The sequence below is a fragment of the Nyctereutes procyonoides genome, unplaced genomic scaffold (assembly GCF_905146905.1).
Source record: "Nyctereutes procyonoides isolate TBG_1078 unplaced genomic scaffold, NYPRO_anot_genome, whole genome shotgun sequence".
In the NCBI taxonomy this organism is placed as follows: Eukaryota; Metazoa; Chordata; class Mammalia; order Carnivora; family Canidae; genus Nyctereutes; species Nyctereutes procyonoides.
Window position 1 is genome coordinate 45107601 of NW_026575046.1, and position 21008 is coordinate 45128608.

General features: G+C 47.4%; 1 protein-coding gene and 1 long non-coding RNA gene across 4 annotated transcripts in view; one reads left to right on the forward strand and one right to left on the reverse strand.

The window, feature by feature from the left end:
* SLIT3 (slit guidance ligand 3) overlaps positions 1-21008 on the reverse strand; it is a 595927-nt gene that overhangs the window by 45067 nt on the left and 529852 nt on the right. Inside the window, exons 21-23 of the mRNA XM_055325906.1 lie at positions 10613-10681; positions 8813-8884; positions 8133-8204 (exon numbers count right to left, since the gene is read on the reverse strand). Coding sequence (XP_055181881.1) covers positions 8133-8204; positions 8813-8884; positions 10613-10681 — 213 coding nt within the window. The remainder of the gene's footprint in view (positions 1-8132; positions 8205-8812; positions 8885-10612; positions 10682-21008) is intronic.
* The window catches only part of LOC129509985 (uncharacterized), an 80964-nt gene that overhangs the window by 40419 nt on the left and 19537 nt on the right, over positions 1-21008 (forward strand). The window contains exon 4 of one of the 3 annotated variants that reach the window (XR_008664456.1): positions 15400-20056. The exons of the other annotated variants lie outside the window; for them this stretch is intronic. This is a non-coding gene — a long non-coding RNA (uncharacterized LOC129509985). Of the gene's footprint in view, positions 1-15399; positions 20057-21008 lie in introns of those variants that run through there. 3 annotated transcript variants of the gene reach the window in all.

Consider the following 21008-nt stretch of genomic DNA (forward strand, 5'->3'; position numbering starts at 1 on the left):
GGAGCCAGGCGACCTGCTTGGTATTAATCAGACCTCTCTCCACCTTGTGGTGTGGGAGCTGGGAGCTAGAGTGGTGTATATATTGCACTTTTAATAAATGCCTAGAGAATAGGTCAGTGAAGAAAACCACATGAACATTGCTCTGTGCTCATGTAACAACACTAGTAAATCCACAATTCATGGATTATAACCTCCTTTCAAGGACTAATCAACTGCATACAAAAAGTCCCCACACCAATGACTCACTTTGGGTCTGGCCTGTGAAATGCAAGGTAGGTGAAATTCACAGATACTCAAGGGCTTCTTTAGTGACTACTGCACACTGCTCCCTGTGCTATGAAGGAGCCCTTGTAAAACAAAGGGGCGATTAGAGTTGACCGGGGAGGTGTAAACAGGATAATAACTAATGAATCTGTCCTTTTGTTTTCCTTTTAGCTGATGTTAGTCCGCCCTGGGTTTTGAGCCGAAATACAGATAGAGCTTAATTACACTTAATACAGAACAGGGGCTCTCAAACCGACTGAGTGGAGCTAACACACTAGCAGATTTCTGAGACCCATTCTTAGGGGCTCTGATTCCATGGGTCTAGGTTGGGGGGCCCGAGAGGCTGCATTTCTAACCAGCTCCCCGGTGATGCTCATGCTCTTAGACCTCTCAACCACATTTAGCTGCCCTAGGTTGTCACCCTTGTCACCTCAAGCTCCTTCCCCTTCCCTTTCCCCAGGACAGCAGAAAGAAGGCAACCAGTCCTCAAAAGAGTGTTGGAGGTAGCTTCTCACCTCCCCAGATAAGAAGGGGCTAGAAGCACTTCTAACACTTAACCAGTATCATTTAGTCTCGAATGCATGTAGTTATTTATGAATCACATCGGCTCCTGCCTGCTATTAGCTTGGATGACTTCATGGCTGCTTGCTGTTTGGCAAATGTACCCAGCCCCATTGTTAATCATTTCCGAATGAGGCCTGGGCCCCTGGAGAGGCACGAAGCCCTAATTTAAAAACAACCAAATGACCCAAAGGCAGCTTTGGCGCTGTGACTCCTGCAAGTCACGCTCCCATTTATTACAAGCTGAGCCGCTGAGATCTCCATAAACTGCAGAGTAACGGGGCTGTTATTTACTAGGACAGTGCTGAAAAAATCTGCCTACACTGCAGGTTCTCGCTCCTGGTTTGGCCCCCAGAGAAAGACTCTTGCCTGTCCAACCACCATCCTAAGGGTTGCCAGGGAAGTGGGACAAATGTTCCCTTCCAGGAAGCACTATCCACGGCCCCCAGCCCTGATTTTTCCTCTCCTTTTCCTTATACCTCATGGGGGCTGGTGCCAGGCAAGCAACTCTGAACTCAAGAATGACTCATCTTCAAGTGCCTGGGCCTCCCTTTTCCCTGCTGACTCTTATGAGGTGTTAAAGTAAACTTGGGAATTTTGGGATGTGGATGAGGGCATCATTCGGTGTAACATGAAAGCCGGACAATCTTGTGTCACTTCTGAGTTGCTTGAACCTCGGGTCTCCAAATCCCTGGGTGCTCACAGTTTGTATGACAGATAGTAGGAACGACCGTCATCCCATAGGTAGATTGGGGCAGGTGGGTGCATTCTCTTCTGAACAGGCTAAGTCCTTCCCAGGTGACCTGGGGGTTAAGGTCTAGATAAGATTGCCTGGATGTGAGTCCCTATTCTGATCATTGCTGGCTGTGTGATTATCTGATTCAGATGACTTTATCTTTCTGTGCTTCAGTTTCTTATCTCTAAAATGGAGGAATTCTTAGGATCCACTGGTAGTAGATATCTTTTTAAGGGGTGTGGGTTGATTGGCATCAATCTCTTTTTGGTAACAGTTCCTCCTTTTTCCATGGGGGATTCACCCCTCTTCACCTCTGGGTCCAACTGGTTTGGCCTCATGGGCAGAAGAACTGTGGCCCAGGTTGGCCCAGAGTCACTGAGATTGGTCTGAGGCTCAGTACGTGAGACATTGGTCTAGGCCAATGTGAGACATTTCTGGGGCTTTCTCTGGAACTCTTAGGAAAGAGGCAGTTTCATTTTGAGAAGCAGAACAAGGCACATTTTTGATAGTACCATTGGAACACCTGTATCCAGCCCTAGAACACAACAGTATCTACTACTGAATTTTTCAGTTACCTGTCTTGATAAATTCTCTTCCTGCTTAAGGTGGTTTGAACTGGTTTCCTCCTCCTTCAGTCAGGAAGGGATCTAACATATGGTTTCATAAGCTAGTTGTAAAGATGAAAAGAGAACGCAAGTGGTTCAGATGGTACAGGACTCAGTACAGAGCCTGCACGTGGTGGGCACTCACTCATGTTAGTTGTGATTATGGCTAAGCATCCTCCTGACTCCAGCACTCTCTAGGCTCTGGGATGTGTTTTGGGGCCAGTCCTTTCAATGTATTCCCCAAACTAGTGGAAGCCTGAAGCTATGCAGTCTATACGTTGCAAAGGCAGCAGTGAGTCCCATGACAGATTCCTGGACTAGAGAAGAGACACACTGGGATTTGGGCAGAGTGATCTAGGCCCATCACTTTTTTCCTGTCCCTGTTTCTTTCTGCCACTTTTTATTTACTTACTTACTTACTTATTTACTTATTTATTTTTTATTTATTTATGATAGTCACACACAGAGAGAGAGAGAGAGAGAGAGAGAGGCAGAGACATAGGCAGAGGGAGAAGCAGGCTCCATGCACCGGGAGCCCGACGTGGGATTCGATCCCGGGTCTCCAGGATCGTGCCCTGGGCCAAAGGCAGGCGCTAAACTGCTGCGCTACCCCGGGATCCCCTCTTTCTGCCACTTTTTAATTCTCATCAAAGGAATTTCTGGGCGTGTCCCTCCAACCCTCAAGGAAAGTCTTAGATGGGTGACAAGGAAAAGAGAGAACTTCTGCCTGGGAAGGATGGAATGTGGTGGAAGGAGCACTGGACTAGGAGCTGAGAGCTGGGTTCCAGTCCTGATTATGCTCCTGCCTTGGGCTAGTCTTCAGCATTGCTTCCTGCTCCCACCCTCAGAAGCCACACTCCTCCCACACCTGTACCTCCTGGGGGTCCCCATTTGTCTAAGGAATTTATATTTTCCCTGCCTAGGAAAATTTTTTCCCTGCCACTCCCCACACACTTAGGTAACTCCCACTGGCTTCTCAAGACAGCCTTGGGAGTAGTGATTCAGAGAGCAAACGATCTTGGGTTCAAATCCCTACTTTATTCCCTACTGGTTGTGTCACTTTGGCAAAGTGACTCAACCTTGTGCCTCTGTTTCCTGGTCTGGAGGATGGGGATAACAGTGATACATTCTTCAGAGAGTTGATATGAAAAGTGGGTATGATAATGTAACTAAAGCATGTAGCCCAGGCAAGGTTTAATAAATGTCAGTGGTGATTACTATTATCCTCTTGGAAAACCCTTTTGGATGGATGGCAAAAACTGGGTCCCATGTATTCCTATGGCTTCTCACAGGTACCACCATGTGTGGCAGTAGCTTATCTACTTGCCTGTTTCCCCTTCTAGACCATGAGCTCTCTAGCTCTCTAGGACAGAAACTATGTTTCATTATTTTCTTCTCAGAAAATAATGCACAGAATTTAACTCATAGTTGGCATTAGTAAAGGATGAATAAGTTAATGTTTGGCAAGTCACTAAGCCTTTCTGAATCTGTCTCCTTATCTCATAAATGAGAGAAGTTTGGATAGGATATTTTTTTTTGAAGATTCTATTTATTTATTTATTTATTTATTTATTTATTTATTTATTTATTTATTTATTTATTTGAGAGAGAGAGAGAGAGAGAGAGAATGAGCAGGGGGAGGAGTAGAGGGACAAGTGAATCCCTCCTGAGCAAGGAGTCTGATGCAGGGCTTGATCCTAGAACCTCAGGCCATAGTCAGACACTTAACTGAGTCATAGGTTAGGATAGTTTCTAAGACTCACTTCCCATTTCTAAAATTCAAAATTAATTTTATTTTTAGGTAGCACTGAAAGGCCAAATCCGGATCAGGGTTTGGAGGCCAATAAGGAATCACCTTTTGGCTCAGCAGAATTGTCTAATGTTTAACAGCTGGTCAAAAATGGAGTGACATTGGGGTGCTTGGGTGGCTCAGTCATTTAAGTGTCTGTCTTGGGTTCAAGTCATGATCCCAGGGCCTAGGTTCAATGTTCCTGCTCTTTGGGGAGCCTGCTTCTCCCACTCCCTCTGCCTCTCCCCTGGCTCGTGCTCTCTTGCTCTCTCCCAAATAAATAAATGAAATATTTTTAAAATGAAGTGGGATTGGGGTGCCTGGGTGGCACAGTTGGTTAAACATCACATGGTGATTTTGGTTCAGGTCATGATCTCAGGATCTTGAGATCAAGCCCTGAGTTGGGCTCTGCACTGGATGTGGAGTCTGCTCAAGATTCCTTCTTTCTCTGTCCCTCCCCTTGTTCTCTCTCTAAAAAAGAAAGGAAGGAAGGAAGGAAGAGGAAAGGAGAGAAAAAAAACAGAAAAGAGAGAGAGAGAAAGGAAGGAAGGAAGAAAAAAGGAAAGAAGGAGAAATGGAGTGAGGTTATCTGGAAAGGGAGCAAGCTCTTGGTTTTTAAAGGTAATCAAGCAAAGGGCACTGGAACCCTTTGCAGAGATGCTGTAGGGAGGACCTATGCAATCATTAAATCAGGGATGAACAGCCCCGTGTACATAAATAGCAAGCACAATCCACCTTCAGGGATGAGGGGCTAAAAATACTGAGGATGATGAATAATAATCTTACTCCTTCCCTTAGGAGCACACACTGAAATAGCCCTCCCAGAGCTAACTGATTCCAGGTGTCCCTCCTGTGGCTGGGGCTGGGGAGTGACAGTTGGGACCACACACACACACACACACACACACACACACACACACACAGGGCATGTGGCTCAGTGTGGGACAAAGATCAAGGAACACAGAGATCCCTGAAGAAGAACTAGAATGCCCATGAGAATGTTCTCTTCTAACTATTTTTAGATTAGTAGCAAACTAAGAAAAGCAAATTTTCACCCAATGTTTTGTACTCAGGGTTCCCTGAAAACTCTCTCATTTCAGAAATGTATTCATATCCACCCACCAACACACACTCACTCACTCACTCACTCACTCACAGTCTCTCTCTCTCACTCTTAAATTGTCAGGTCTTTCTAGAATACATTTGGCCTTTGTTTTTGGCTAAACCTGATGCTCATTCTCTTTCCTCACCCCCAATTGCTAGCATTCTTGGATCTCTGGTCATTTCCAAAATTTTCATCAAAGTAAAGAAACTCTTTAGAAATGAGAAAAGAATACACAAACGCTCAAGTGCAGTTGTAGATATTATAGCTCTTGATTTAAAAAAAACCCTACCTTTTCCCCTTAACTCTCTAAATTGTGAATATCCTACTGTATTCATTCATCTTTAACTCCGCCTTCTTTTATTACAGAAACAACTTCACATTAGCAGTTAGCTATCAGTGATTTTTTTCATTTGTCTATGTTTTCTTATAGTTCTTTTTCATAGTTATAAATATATGCAAGTTATAATATATATATTAGGTTTAGTTTTCTACTGTAAGGCTAGGTGGTAAACACTTCTCTACACTGCTACCTCATTTCCATCTTTACCTCTTTTAATAATTGCCCTTCATTGACTGGCTACGTTATGCTTTCCTTAAACATTTCCCCACTGTGGCTCTTGTAGGTACTATTTAAGATGTGGGTTAAAAATAACAGAGCAACCGAGATCTTAATGCAGAGAACTTTCCCTCATATTGGATTATCCTTTAGCATAAATTCCTAGCTGTGCAATTATGGGGGAAAAGGATACAAATATCATAAAAGAAACATAGTCCATAAACATTTTTATTTTTCCTGAATTGGTATTTATGCAGAAAATGGTTGCTCCCCACTGAGGTAGATGGTTGCAATGAGGGCCTCTAAGACCACTTATTATCTATGAGATCCCATGATTCTAAAATGATGATGCTATAAGCCTACTATTTCTTAATTCAAGAAGCAAGCATAAACATGTGGTATGTTGATGTGTGCTCCTGACGAACTAATGAGAACATTCTGGAGTGGGACAGAGGAGGTGCATAGGGAGCAGGAAACCCTGGTGATGTTCATTCCACCACCCTGGGAGACCAGATGATTTTAGTATATGTGCTGCCACAGCGAGCACCTGAAAGACCAAATGGACGGGCAAGCATTCTTGGTCCCCCTCCCTTTTATATGCTGAGTTGCCCCACCAGAACCACTCTAATTATAAGCGTATGCACACAGATCCCATGAAAATTAGCAGAGCCCCGGCCCCTGGCAGCAAACCCATGCAGAGAACTGGAAGAGTAGGAAGGGAGACAATAGGTTGGGATTGAGGAGGGATGATGGGAAGTAGGAGGGTGCAGCAGGTCCAGCCCCAGCCCCAGCCAATGAGACCAGCCCATCTCCCATTGTGTTCAACTGGAAACAGGGAAATGGTTCTGCTGATGTTTCCATTCTCAAACTCCCCAGAGAAGGTGGATAATAAATAAGTGACAATAACAGATTGCACACTGTCAGCGCGGGCACTTCTTTGCCCCGAGAGAATTGATTTTTAATAACAGCGCAGATGACATGTGGCGGGAGTTGTCGCTGACACCAGTGTTTTGTGAGCTTCAATAAATCACATCAGCCTGGAGGCTCTGGAATGAACGGGCTCATTGGGTGCTGTCTGCTGATTGCAACTAGGTCCTGAGAAGGGGCCTCGGGCTCTGTGTCAGGAGACTGGAGTCTGCAGCCTCTTGACTGCTAGATTTTGGGTCAGTTACAGCCTAGGCCTCAGTTTTCCCATCTTTAAAATGGGCATAATCTCCTCAATCTCACAGCCCTGTTGCAAAGGGTTATATGAGGCAATGTCCATGAAAAGTGGCATTTCTGTCCTCATGAGGATATCATTTAAAGAACCCCCTTTGCCAACAAAACATGCAAGATGACAAGGCACAAAAATCAGGTGACAGTAGGGCCCAGGGTGGGGGTGGCAGTGAGGGCCATTCCTGTTCTTGTAAGGTAATAACAAATAATGGTAATAACAAATTAATATTTATAACGTGTTTACAGGAATGCCCGATGTCTGCCTTTGGCTCAGGGTGTGATCCCGGGGTCCTGGGATCAAGCCCTGCATCGGGCTCCCTGCAGGGAGCCTGCTTCTCCCTGTGCCTATGTTGCTGCCTCTCTCTCTGTGTCTCTCATGAATAAGTAAATTTTAAAAAATCTTTAAAAAAGTAATATAAAGTGTTTACCATGGGCCAGAGCTGTGCTAAATGCCATATATATAGAATCTCATTTAAACCTCATAAAACCCTGTAAGGTCATTACTACCTGGATTTTTACAAAAGACACACAGCTAGGAGGGGCAGAGCCACATTTGGAAAGCAGGTAGACTCCATGCCATCTTGTCCTTACTTGGAGCTCACCTGCCTCAGTGGCTGCCCCGTTGCCTGTGTAGGACAGGGCGAGGCAGGTGTCACACGGTGACAGGTGGGGGCCAGGAGTGGAGGCTGCATGGCCATGTAGGAATATAGATAGGAGCCCTGGAAAGGCCAGGTCTTTCCTTTTTCCAAGAGAAATTAGGAATTAGGATTTGTATGAGAAGCCTCCTGAGGGTTAAGTGTTGGCATCTTATTAAAGCTTTGTTTTTTTTTAAAAGATAGTCTGTACCAATGAATGGTACAATTGCTAACCCGTTGCTGTCTGTGAGCTGAACCAGGTCTCTGGGCTTCTAGTTTGTGACTTGGGTACACAGGTCTCATTTCCTCACAGAGGTTCACTGTGTCTACACTGCCCCGCTAAGGCCAGAGGGCCCAACAGTGGAGTGATATCAGCACAGTGGCCACAAGCCACACACTGTGCTCCCCTAGGGAGCAGAATACAGCTGCATATGCTAATCCCCACCGGGGAGGTGCTACTGATTTCACTGAGCACAAAAAGGAGAAACTCAGAGTGGCTTGTGATTTGCTCTGGGTCCACACGTGGTAGTGGGATAGCTCACTCCTGAGCCAGGAGGAGTGCTGGTTTGGGGAGGTGTGTGTGGGGGGAAGAGGAACACTCAGTACTGCCTGCTGTTACTTGGTGAAGCCCAGGTAGAAAGCAGGGCTCCGAGGTGAGGTACTCACAGCACTCGGAGAGACCGCAGCCCGTCAAAGGCGTGGATGGGGATACACCGCAGCCGGTTGTAGCTCAGGATCCTGTGGGAGAAGACACAGCTGTGCTCTTGGCCATTGCTCTTCTCAGCTATTTGTGGGTGTACTGTCCACACTGTGGACCAGTCAAAGCAAGTGGTTTCTTTATCTTCCTAATTTTAATATACTGACAAAGAGCATCCCAACAATAAAGGGAGGAGAAACGCTCCAGAAAGTTCACAGATGTTGCCTCCCCCATGTCCTCTCGTGTTCCATGGCAGGCTGGCCTCCTAACCAGCTTTGCCATCATCTCCCTCTATTGTCAGACGGTCAGTGCTCACAAGGTGCCAAGCTAATGGGAACTAAATGGATCTGAGCAAAATATAATTATGTAGGGAAACCCTCCATTGGGGAAGAAAATTCACAAACCACAGAAGGTATTCCAAAGAGGGCCTTCTTCAGAAGTATCGGTTCCTCTCTAACTGCCCAGACAGTAGAGTTCCCAACTACTTTATTTTCCTTCTGATGATTAAAGGCTGCTCTACGTGGGGGCAGCCATAGCCCTGAGGATTACTAGAGCAGAGAACAGAGGCCTGAGGGGACAGGGAGAAAAGGACAGCCACAGGCCACTCACTGCCAGGCCCATGTCAGACACAGCACCCCACTGTACTCACAGGGTGGAGAGGTGAGACATGTTACTGAAGGTGTAATTGGTCAGCACGCCAATGCTGTTGTTGCTCAGGTCGCTAGGAAAAGTAAAACAGAAGGGTCACACTTTACTGTTAGTTACATCTGTAGTGGGTCATTCCCTACTTTCCCACATTTGTGTAAGCCTGCTATCCATCCATCCATCCATCCATCCATCCATCCATCCTCCATCCATCCACTCACCCATCTATTCATCTATCTACCCATTCATCCAAATGTACATTTTTTCCTTCAAGATTTATTCACTCATTTGAGTATTTGTTGTTCATTCATCCACCCATCCATTCACCTGGTCAACCATTCAATTACAAGTCTATCTGTCCATTTCATCCTCCCAGCCAGACATAATGTGTGAGATCTCTCCTTATTCTAGTGCCATTTTTTCCCAGGTCAGTCCTTCCTTTCACTCTTCCTCTCTCACTTCTGGCATTCATTCATCCCATCTTATCAGGGGGAATGAAGTTGGTGGGGGTGTAGTTCTTTGCCCACAACAACCTCTAGTTGTAGTTCTCTGCAGGGGTAAATATCTCAAGGAGTGGTTTTCAATAGTAGCTGCACATTAGAATCCCCTGGAGAGTGTTTACATTCTCTGATGCCTGGTTTCCGTGTCCAGATATTCTGGTTTATAAATCAAATATTCTGATTTAATTGCTTGAGCATGGTTTGGAGCAGGAGTATTAAACAAACAAACAAATTAATCAGCTGAGGTTGAGAACCACTGAGAACCTCAGAGTGGTTCTCAGGGCACTTTTGCTTCCCCAGTGACATGTGGCAATGTCTGGAGATATTTTTGGTTGTCACTACCCCGTGATGGATTCTACAGGCATCTCATGGGCAGAGGCCCCAAGATACTGCTAAACATCCCACAATGTCCACCACAGCCCCACAACCAAGAATGATCTGGCCCCAAATGCCCCCAGGGTTGAGGTGAAGAAATCTCATCTAGAAGCTGGTTTGCGGGATGTTTAGGAAGCCAGGCTGCATGAGGAGACAGGTGGCTTTCTGCCACTTTTCTTCAGTAGCCCCACTTTGCCAAGGGCAACAGTGATTCATTCTGAAAGAACTCTCACTCCCCACCCCCCGACCCCGCACTGTGGACTGGCTTCATGCCCCCTGAGCAGCCAGGGTGATCTTCCAATGACCACTCACCCAAGGAATGGACCTTATGGTCCCCTTATGGGTCCCATCTTGGCAAGGCAACGAGGCTGTCAAGGGACAATGCTCATAGACCACCCAGTTCCTAGACATCCCCCACCCAATACCCTGCAGCCTTGCTTTCATTTGGAAGTTTTCCTGGATCTTGGCAGACTTGGAGCCACTAGGAGCTACCACCTGAAGGAACCTCAGTTTGAACCATATACTTGGAACATTTTTTAGGCAACTGGAAGAGAAAGAAGCAATGCCCACTTAAGCTTTTGGCAAACCTCAATGCAGCCACAGCTTGCAAGAAACTGGAAACTGAGGAGTCTCAGGATTTAATTGGGGCCCCAGAAAGTCAGAGGCTCTCTCACCTCTCCCTAAGCCAAGCAGGTGATGTGGATGGTCAGTGATCCCAGGCTCTGGGTATTTCTGTGTCTAGTTCTCACTGGTATGACCTGGCACAGCAGACTGGCTCATACCTCCCACCTACCTCTCTCTGTTCCACCCCAGGAGAAAGTACAGGAATGTGGTGAAGCCTGCAGACCATCCTCCCTTACCCTCCACATGTTTTCTGAGCTCCCCCAAGAGAGAACACTAAATGTCCCACCCCATGCCGGGCTCCTTACATAAGTGTCAGGTGGCGGAGGGCAGACAGCTCCCTGGGCACGGCCGTTAAGTGGTTTCCTTCCAGGTACCTGAAAGAGAGATGTGGAGTGAAGCCTGATCAAGAGACACTGCACACACTGTCCTTTCTGAGAGACCCCTCCTCTGACTTTCTGGGCTAACTTGGGCCTCTGTTTTACTCTCTCATAGTTCCTTCTCTCCCCCCCCCCCCCCCGTCAAAGCACAGACTGCATTTGTCACTTATTATTTATTTGTGTGATTATTCAACTAATGACATTTTTTTCCTCACTGGACTGCTATACTCCGTGATGGCAGGGCTATTGCCTAAAACTGTCCGGTGTTGGATCTGCCGAGAGTGTGTATGGAGTTGGCATGCAGTAGGTGCCCAATAAATATCTGTTGAATGAATAAAGCACTCACTCTGTACCCAGCCTTCACAATACTCTCACATGGAAAGTTTTCACAGTTGAGGAAGCAATTTCAGAGATGTTAAAACACTTGCCCAAGGTCACACAGCGAGTGAGTGGCTGAGCTAGGATTTGAACCCAGGTCTCTCTAAAGTCTCACCACAGTTCCATTCAGCCTCTACTTAGCTACTGGGGAGCTTGGGAGAGCTGAGTCATGATTCATGCTAAGAACACTAAATCTGTGTTGTGTATCTCTGATGCGCCCCTGGAAGCCGAGGAGAAAGGGTGTGCTCTTGGAGCATTGTGCTGTGGTTCCCAACAGGATGGCTGCCTGTGGGAGGGGACAGCGGTTCGGACTGGGGACGTACCAACAGATGGAGACTCCTCCTGGATAGGCAAAGGCTGAGCCTAGACCTGTCTGGACTTTAGGGTCCTGCACAGACTTGCTCACCTAGGCTGAGGCCACCTCCTTAGACACTCGAGTGTGCTTGAGGATAAGAGAAGGAAGTCTCATTTTGATCATGAATTACAAAAGTTATTACTACCCTCAAGAGGTGACACAGGCTAATTTATTCACTCTCATCCTGCGGTAAACCCCTTCCCCCTGGGCTTCCTCTTGTTCTTGGGACAAAATTACAAGAACTTTTTTTTTTTTTTTAATTACAAGAACTTTTAAGATGGCTTACAACGTCTGATCTGGTCTCCTGTGCGAATCTCCCTTGACATAAGGCCCCCATAGCTTCCTCTCCGTGCTGGTGTCCACTAGTACAGGGTCTGCCTTAAGCTCCAAGAGGGCCTACCTCTGTCTTTATCTCTAGTCTAGCACTTCCCAAACTTTAACATATGTACACATCACCTGGGATATTGCTAAAAAGCAGATTCTAATATAGTGGGTCTGTGTCAGGTTGGAGAGTCTGCATTTCATTCATTCATTCATTCATTCATGAGAGACAGACAGAGAGAGAGAGAGAGAGAGAGACAGAGACAGAGACAGAGAGAGGCAGAGGGAGAAGCAGGCTTCCTCTGGGGAGCCCGATGTGGGACTTGATCCCAAGACCAGGATCATGCCCTGAGCCAAAGGTCATCCACTGGGCCACCCACGTGTCCCTAAGTCCGCATTTCTAACAGGCTCCTGCATGAGGATGGGAACTGCTGGTCCACAGGCTGCATTTTGAGTAATGAGCTGCTGGAACACCAGCTGGCATCCAGTAGACCCACCACCAAATGACTGAATGGGATGAAATGGGTTAAAATAGGATGAGTCAGTTTGTCAATGACCAAACCAGGCTTAGCTTTGAGGACAAGTTGGAAGGGGTGTTTTCTTAAGTTTGGGCCAAATGACTTTATTTCCAGGGCTGGCCCCTGAGAATCATCATGGCCCAGGGCACTGGGCAGGACCCCATATGGTCTGAGGTTGCCATGGCATGTCGGATTACTTCCCTTTGGTCCTTAATCCTTTGTTGCGTACCTATTATGTGTTAAGAACTATGCTAGAGGAGGGGGTAGATACAAAGATGAACCAGATCCCATTTCTGCCTTCAGGGAGCTTGATCATCTGGCCTAAAATTCAGCCACATACATTTAGATGGTGCCCTCAGGCAGAGGAGCTAAGAGAAACATATTCACCGATGCGTTCATTTATTCAGACAGAAATCTTTACTGGGCAACTGCAGTGTGTATACACTGTGTATATACCAGTGTGTATACACTCGTGAAGAAGACAAGCGTGCTGCCTACTTTCTGGCATTTAAGAATCTAACATGGAGAGGGAAGGGGAGGGAGTGGGAGGGAGAGGGGAAGAGAGGGGTGGGGAGAGAGGAGGAGGACATACACAGAAAACAACATAGATTACAAACTGTGCAGGCCAGCGAGGCGGGTCTGGTGGGGAAAGGGAGCCGGGCAGATCACGCTGAAGCCCTGGAGGTGGCTTTATCCCAAATGCAGGGAGTGACTGCAGACCAGTGCAGGAGCTGGTGTCACAGCTTACCCTGCTTCACCCTTCTGCTCTGCCCTGAAGGACGGGTGGCAGGGCATTCACATGCTGTGTGGACACTAGCCCTGTGGCTCAGCAGTGGTGGTGAGGACTGGGCATGAAGACCTTCTAGACTTCTCCGCTGGACAGGGAGGTTCTGTGGGGGTGGCAGGATTCTGGGGTCTGTGCAGGCTGATGGAGGGGAGGACAAGTCATGTCGGACCACCTTGCCCACAGGGAGTGTTTTGTGGATGGTGTGGCAGGGAGGGAGGGAGGGAGGGAGAGAAGAAGGGGGAGAGGCAGGGGGAGAGGTAGGGGAAGAGGGAAGAAGGGAGGAGCTGGATGAATGAGCAGGGCTGGTGGGGAGTGTGCTGGTTCAGGGAGCATCTCTGCTGGAGGGAGGCTAATTAACCACAAGGGAGCCACTTGAAGGGGTCTAGCCTCAGGCTGGCAGTGACATCTCCCCCTCTCCCATGCTGCTTATCCTCTCACTCTTGTTTGTTTGTTACAACTACTTAGCAAACTTGAGGCATCTAAAGCGAAACCCAGACTAAGATGCCATAACACCAAGTCTCCCTGCTGGGATGTTTACAGAAGGCCTCATGACAAGCACAGCCTAAGCAAGTTACCTAAGCTCACAGACCACAGAGTGACAAGGAAAATAACAAAACAGAAACAAAGGTGCAGAATCTAGTGCTCTGGGACAGAGAGACTCTGGTCTGTTATCCAATCCTCTACAGAGGGGGCCATATTTTGCTGGGTGTTTTGTCCATCTGGTTGAACACTGAGGCTCAGAGAGGGGGAGGAGTGAGTCCAAGAGCCAGGATCTAAACTCAGGTCTGCTGGGTTGCATAGCCCAAGAAGTCAAACCCATGTGATTTCAACTCTACCTGGAGCTCCTTATTTTCACCTTTGGCCACCACTGTCCTGAGAGGATTCGCCTGACCACATAACTTAGTCTGTCACTTCTGCTAGGACATCAGCTGCGTGCAGCAGGGATTTGGGCCACTTTTGTGTCCTGCTGCATTCCCAGAGCATAGTGTAAGGCTCAGCACGTAGCGCAGGACCTCAAATATTTACTGAATGAGTGAATGAATGAATGAAGAGAAGGGCTGTTTGTAGGACCCTGGATTAAACAAGCAAAAACTTACAAGGGTTTCAAAGGATGCCCTGTGCCTGGCCCATGTCCATCTGTAAGGGAGGCCATGCTCTATTGATGCCTGCATTTGCTCAACAGTTGAATGAACATCTAAAATGACCCCTGGAATTCAGGGATGCTGACAGCATCCTCAGGTGACACAGGGAGGTGTCCTGTCCTGGGGATCCTGGAGGATGGGCAACATGACACAGATGCTTCTGGAGCCTCTGGTCCTGCTGTTTCAGCCTGGCTTTGATGGGTGCTCTGCTGATGCTGACTGGATCAGCCTTGCCCCTGTTTAAAATCCTTCCCTGGCTTCCACTGCTTGCTAGAAAAGGACTACCCAAATCCTGTCCAAATCCTTCCAAGCTGTCTGTGGCCTGTCCTGAAATCAGTCAAGGTTCTCTAGGGAAACAGACCAGTTGGAGAGATACACACACACACACACATATAAATGTATGTACAGAGGGAGAAGGAACTTATTTTTTAAAATTTTTAAAAATATTTGAGGGAGAGAGAGAGAGTGCTCATACACAGAGGGAAGGGCAGAGGGAGAGAGAATCTCAAGCAGACTTCCCACTAAATGCAGAGCCTGACATGGAGCTCGACCCCAGAACCCTGAGATTATGACCTGAGCCAAAACCGAGAGTTGGCTGCCCAACCAACTGAGCCACCCAGGCACCTCATGAGAGAATTTACTTTGAGGAAGGGCTAGCAGGTTGGAAACTCAAGTATGATTTCTGTGTTACAATCTTAAGGCAGAAATCCCCCTTCTACTTTCTACAGAAAGCTCCAGTTTTGTTTTGTTTTTTTTTGTTTTGTTTTGTTTTTTGTTTTTGGTTTTTTTTTTTTTTGAGGTCTTCTACTGATTATATGAGGCCTACATCCACATTATTCTGGGTAATCTCCTTTACCTACTTGCATCGACAAAATACCTTCCAGGTAACATGTAGCTAGTATTTGCCCAAACAAGTGGGCCCCCCTGCCCAGTCAAGCTGACACATCAAATTAACGGTTCCAGGCCCTGCCTCCCCTTCTTGTTCACCACACAGCAAACTCTCCGTTGGCTTCAGCCCCACCCCCCGAATGCCCCAGGTTCCTTTTGGGGGGCAGGTCTCGGCACATGCGTGCCCCTCCTCTCCCTCCTTGCTAGTTCACTCCAATGGTTATTCAGAACTCAGCTCGATCACTGCCTCCCCAGCGCCATCTCCCACACCCACTGGGGACAAGACAAGCTACTCAGCCCAAGCTTTCGGTGCATTTTCTTCACAGCATCTCACCCCCCTGTGACATCCAAGAGTGAGTCTGTGATGAGCGGGCCAGAACGGTGTCTGCTGTGCTCACTGCAGCATCCCGGTACGCTGGCTGGCAGTAGGAGATGCTCAGGAAACACCATCTGTGTGATGCGAGCCCCGGAAGTCCCCAGGGAGCGCTGCATGTGGCACTGTGGGGCCGAGGGGTACCCGCGTGGGAGCCACTCTAGGTGCACCATGTCCCTAGCAACCTGGTGCTGCAGCTCAGAAGACGTGGATTCAAACGGCTTCACCTCACAAATACAGATGTGGCTGTGAGGGAAAGCTCTTTGTGCAAAGCCCTTCATGAAGACTGAACTCCAAAGTTGCCTGTAGCCTGCAGCCCAGGCCCCAGAGGGACGCTTTCAGAAGACTGCACTCCTGCCCTGCCAGCCTCAGAACTCTCAGAGCCTCTCCAGCGGGTCCCTGCCTCTCTAGCAACCTTGGTGTTGATCTGCATTTAAATGCTCCGTTTTAGCCGGAGCATGAGCACAGGAAGACCTGTGAAGAGCGAATGGATGCTCTTCATTTCTGTTAGGAGTTTTGCGGCGCTGACAAGTGCTGTACAAAGAACTCTCAGACCTGCTGATTGGTGAAGAAGGGCAGCCACCTTCCAGGAGCCCCCACTCATGGCCAGGGCTTCCGCCAGGGGCCTGGGATGATGTGGTTCTAGCTCAGCAGTCAGCAGCCCAGGTTCATACCCTGGCTCCACTAGCTGATAGCTGTGTGACCTTGGCAACTTAACCTCTCTGAGCTTGCATTTCACCTCTAAAAGGGGGCTTATCATGATCATCTCCTTGAAGTGATTAAATGAGTCTCCATGGAAAGCTCTTGGAGCAGTTCTTGGTACAGCAGTCTTCAGTGTGTTTTGAACATGAATGTGTGTGCATGTGTGCGTGCACACACACACACACAGACACACACACCCCCTCCACCCAATAATACATATGAATATCGGAAAACCCATAGTGATCTCCTTGTTGTCTATTCTCTATTCTCCTTCCAGAGTAATATTTCTAAAATGAGAACCGCATCATGTCACTTTCCTGCTTAAAATTCTTCCTTGGCTCCCGCATTTCTCCTGGGATAAGGAGTCAGCCCTCACCACAGCCTACAAGAACTACAGATCCCTTCTCGAGTTTTCAGTACACACCAGTCTCTTTTCCAGTCTATTTGCTGTGTCACGTGGTCTTCTTGGTCTCTTGACTTTAAGATCTTTCCATCTTTGGGTTAGCATAAAACATTTTCTTTCTTTCTACTGCTTTCCACATCCTGCCCGCACCCCCTTTTCCTGGGGAAACCCTATTCTCCGTCCTATCTGAGATGCCTAATTTCCTGACTAGCCTTCTTACTGTCTTTCTCCCCCATTCTAACTTTCTGACATCAGGGGTCTTATCTGTCACACTGCTGCTGCCTCCCAGCTCCTGTGACATTACCTGGCATGATAAACTCGGTGAACACCTGACTGAGTGATGAGGGCTTCTCTCAGCTTGTGGCCTGTGCCTCGGTCTCCCTCAGTCCCTCCCACAGATGGCCATGACTGCCCGATAGCCTAGAAGTGTCCTCTACTGAAGCCATCTGCTGAGGGCTTCTCTGGGCCAAGGCTTGCGCCAGGACTCTGAAGTGCTGCTGTGCCCAGAGCCAGCTGCCCTCCAGCTGGCTGCAGGCAATTTCTATCCCTCTCCCCAGGCCAGAGAAAGGCAAGAATATAGTCAGTGCTGGGCGGTTGCCCTCTAAAGTGCTCTGGGGAGCCTGCCCAGCGGGGGTGGGGGGGAGGTGGCAAGTATGCAAAGAAAGCAGCAGCTGGCATTGCTAGAGAAGGTGCAGCTGTCAGGATGGAACCAGCCAGAACCACAGACAGGTACCTATAGCATCTTGGCAGGGGTGCTGGGTTTGCTTTCTCCCTGCTTAAAATGCAGGTGGCAGGTTCCAAAGAGACACATGACTGTCTACTGCAAATCACCAACGAGCCAGGCCACCGGGCAGAGCACACAGGGACCCAGACCTCTGCCAAAGGAAGGGAGTAACTGAGTGGCTAAGGGATGGGCCCTGGGGTCAGATGGGCCTGGGCTCGAGGCAATGCTCTGCTGCTTCTTGGCACTGTGATCTTAAGAAATCATTCAACCTTCTCAAGCCTCAGTTATCTCATCTGCAAAATGGGAGTAACAATACCTGCCTTGTAGGATTAAATGAGGTCACATATGAAAAACAACCACAGCATCTGGCACAGTAAATGCTCTATGAGTGCTGGCTGTGGTGGGTCACACCCGGATAGGATATCTTCCCTTGCTTTCCTAAAGCCAGGGTTGGGGGGGGCGGTGCGCAGAACTGCCTGGACTCCTCCCTATCCCAGAGCACATGCTGTCCATGCCACTCCTCCGCTTGTTGCTTACTGCATTGCCCTGCTCCTTCTCTGGCATGGCCCTCTGTCGCCCAAAATTTGAGCTGTTTGCTGTACCCCAGGCCACCATCTTCTGACCCCCACCCCAAGCCCAACCAGTGCCAGGCTAGGTCCTACCCTCTCCCCCAAGCAGTGCATTCTTCTCATCACCTCCTGCGAAAGAAATCAGTCTCAGAGAGCTGTGTCTCAGCCTGTGTCCTGGTGGTTAAGTCCCAAACACTTTTAAGCCTCCCATCAATGCCATGTATGTGTGCACACCGTCAGCATGCTTCCCAAGATGTGCTCAGACTCCACAGCCCAGTAGAAATCCCCTCTTCCAACAGTGGTGCCTGGGGGAGATATGGCATCCTTCTCTTCTCCTCTCCTTGGGATGTTTGTGGTGGGACAACAAATCTATGCTCACAGTCCTCACACCAAGGTCAGTTCTCAAATTTCCTGGATATTAACCAGGAGTGGACTGTAGGGGATGGGGGTGGGTATTGTTTGCTGGCACTAGATTCTCATTCTCCTCTCCGCTGCTCAGGAAGATGTGGACTTACAGGGTTTGTTTCCAGAATCAGGAAGGTCTGGTGTTAATAAACACTGCCTTAAATGCAAGCAAATAGATTTTTAGGTTTAAGTACTTCCGGAATGGCAAGCGTGAGTCTACAAGGCTCATGGCAGAGCAATAACAGAACTCTTCTGAAGCTGACGAGGCCCAACCTGTGCAGATTGTATTTGTGTCAAGTACCTTGGGCGCTGAGATGTCTACTTCTGCTCTGCTTTCAGCAAGCTTTTGTAGGCTTGCTTCTAAATCAGGACTTTAGTGCTGACTTCTAGCGGGTGTCTCTGTATCGTTTGCTTGCTAGTGTGTAATTAAACCTGAGTGGTTCTTAAAGTGTTGTCCATGGGCCACTGGGGCTCCTCTAGGTTTTTTCAGGGCTCTGTGAGACTGAAACTACTTTTCTGAAAAAATTAAAACATTGTTTTCCATTTGCACTGTGTGGGGAAAATTGCTGGCACCTCACTATGAATCAAGGCTGTGGCACCACATGGTATCAGTGGTCACTATATTCTTCCCTCCTTAAGTACATGTAGGGGGAAAAAAGCCAGTTTCACTTGAGAATGCCCTCCAGGAAGCAGTGAAAAGTTATTAACTGCATTAAGTATCAACCCTTGAACACATCTTTTTAATATTCAGCGTGGAAAAATGGGAAGCATGCATAAAGCATTTCTGCTTTGGTGGTTTGGAGAAAAAGCTCCAGCATCACTGAGTTACAAGCTAAACTAGCTGTTTTTTTAAAATTTTCTCCCATAAAACACCATTTTTACTTAAAAGAATGACTAGCGGGATCCCTGGGTGGCTCAGCGGTTAAGTGCCTGCCTTCAGCCCAGGGCATGATCCTAGAGACCCAGGATCAAATCCCACGTCGGGCTCACTGCATGGAGCCTGCTTCTCCCTCTGCCTATGTCTCTGCCTCTATCTCTCTTTCTCTCTCATGAATAAATAAATAAAATCTTTAAAAAAAAAAAAAAAGAATGACTAGCAAAAGGTTATTCCGGGATAGGTATTGGTAGACATTTTCTCACAAATACAGTGAGCCTGTCACTTTCCATGGAAATCTACTAATAGTACTTACTGGATAAAATTCAAGCTTGCTACCAAGTGAAAATTAAAATTTTAGAAAACTCTTAACTGCTACATTGAGCAGTTTCCCTTTCCTGAGAGACTTTTCTGATGAGATCCTGGTGATGTTACTGGTTATGACATTTTTGATACCATGTCATGTAGGGTGCCAATGTCCAGACGATCTATATAACCCAGCGAACCAATATTTTCCAAATGACCAGTGCACACTGTTACAAGATCATTCATGGAAGAAAGTTCCATTCAAAGCACAAGATAGACCAGTGGGTTGTAACAGAATAGAAAGTCCATGGATACAGTTTTGGGTCCCATGCAACAACTAGCCTTTACGAAACTACCACTTCATGGTTATGGTATATTATCGAAGAAGAATATCCACAATTATGTGGAAGGGCTATTAAAATTCTCCTCTCTTTTCCAACGATTTGTCTATGTGAAGCCAGATTTCCTTCTTGTACTTGACCCAAAACGTATCGCAACAGAGGGAATGCAGAAGTGGATATGAAAATCTGGTTCCCTTCTACTATATTTGTAAAAATGTCACTCTTCTTAATTAAATTTCTTTTGGTTTGTTTTTCATAGAAGTATGCTTTTTATATGAACATGTAATGAGCAAATTATGTTTCTAAATGGATTATTAAACATATATTTTAAAAAAATTCTCGTTAATAGTCCAATATGGTAAATATCGATAGATATAAGCACATAAACAAAAGTAGAGTCCTCATTGCTTTTGAAAAACCTAAAGGGGTCACCCTGAGACCCCCAAATTTAAGAATTTCTGGGGTAGGGGTTAAGAACATGGGATTTGGGGTCAGACCAAACTGCCCTCTGATCCTGAGTTGCTGCTTACTGGAGATGAGGCCTGGGGAGTGACTCTTAGTTGTCAGCACTGAGAGAGAGACGGGGCCTGCATGCTGTCCTCAGGGACTGCTTGAACCAGCAAGAGAGCAGGCCAGGGGTTTGCAGAGGGCTGGCAGAGGAAAGCTCACCGCCCCCCGTAAGGTACTGCCTTGCTGGCTTGTGCCTGCAGTAGGCTCCCACACCCTGCCCTTTGGAGAAATGCTATGAACTTTGGTTGTATTTCTTTTTTTTTTCCCCCTTCTCAGTGAATTGAACTTAATTTTGTTTTGTATGGTGGCAGCTCTGCCTGAGACCACTAATGATGCCTGAGGGAGCTGGAAAGCCAGCACTGGATCCAAACAATGAATCTGGTCCTTGAATGGAGGCCTCCAAGCCATTGCTGTCTGGGGCTGTTGGCTTTCACTTTCTCTTGCATCAATTTCCCTGTCTCTCCCCATCGCTGAACCCCTCCCCAGATACTCCGCTCCTCCCCTCCCTCCAGGACATGGTCTAGGCTCAGAGGTGAGGGCTGCCATCCTTGGTGTGCTTTGGAAACCAGTCTGGCCAAGAGAAGCGTCATCATTTCTGAAGCAGGAAGTCAGGTCTCCCCAAGCTCTTAAATTGACTTTATAATTACAGCCAATTATCTTTGTTATTTCAATCTCTATTTCATGAGCTTTGGGGAAATGCATCCACGGGCCTGTCTTACCGGCATTTC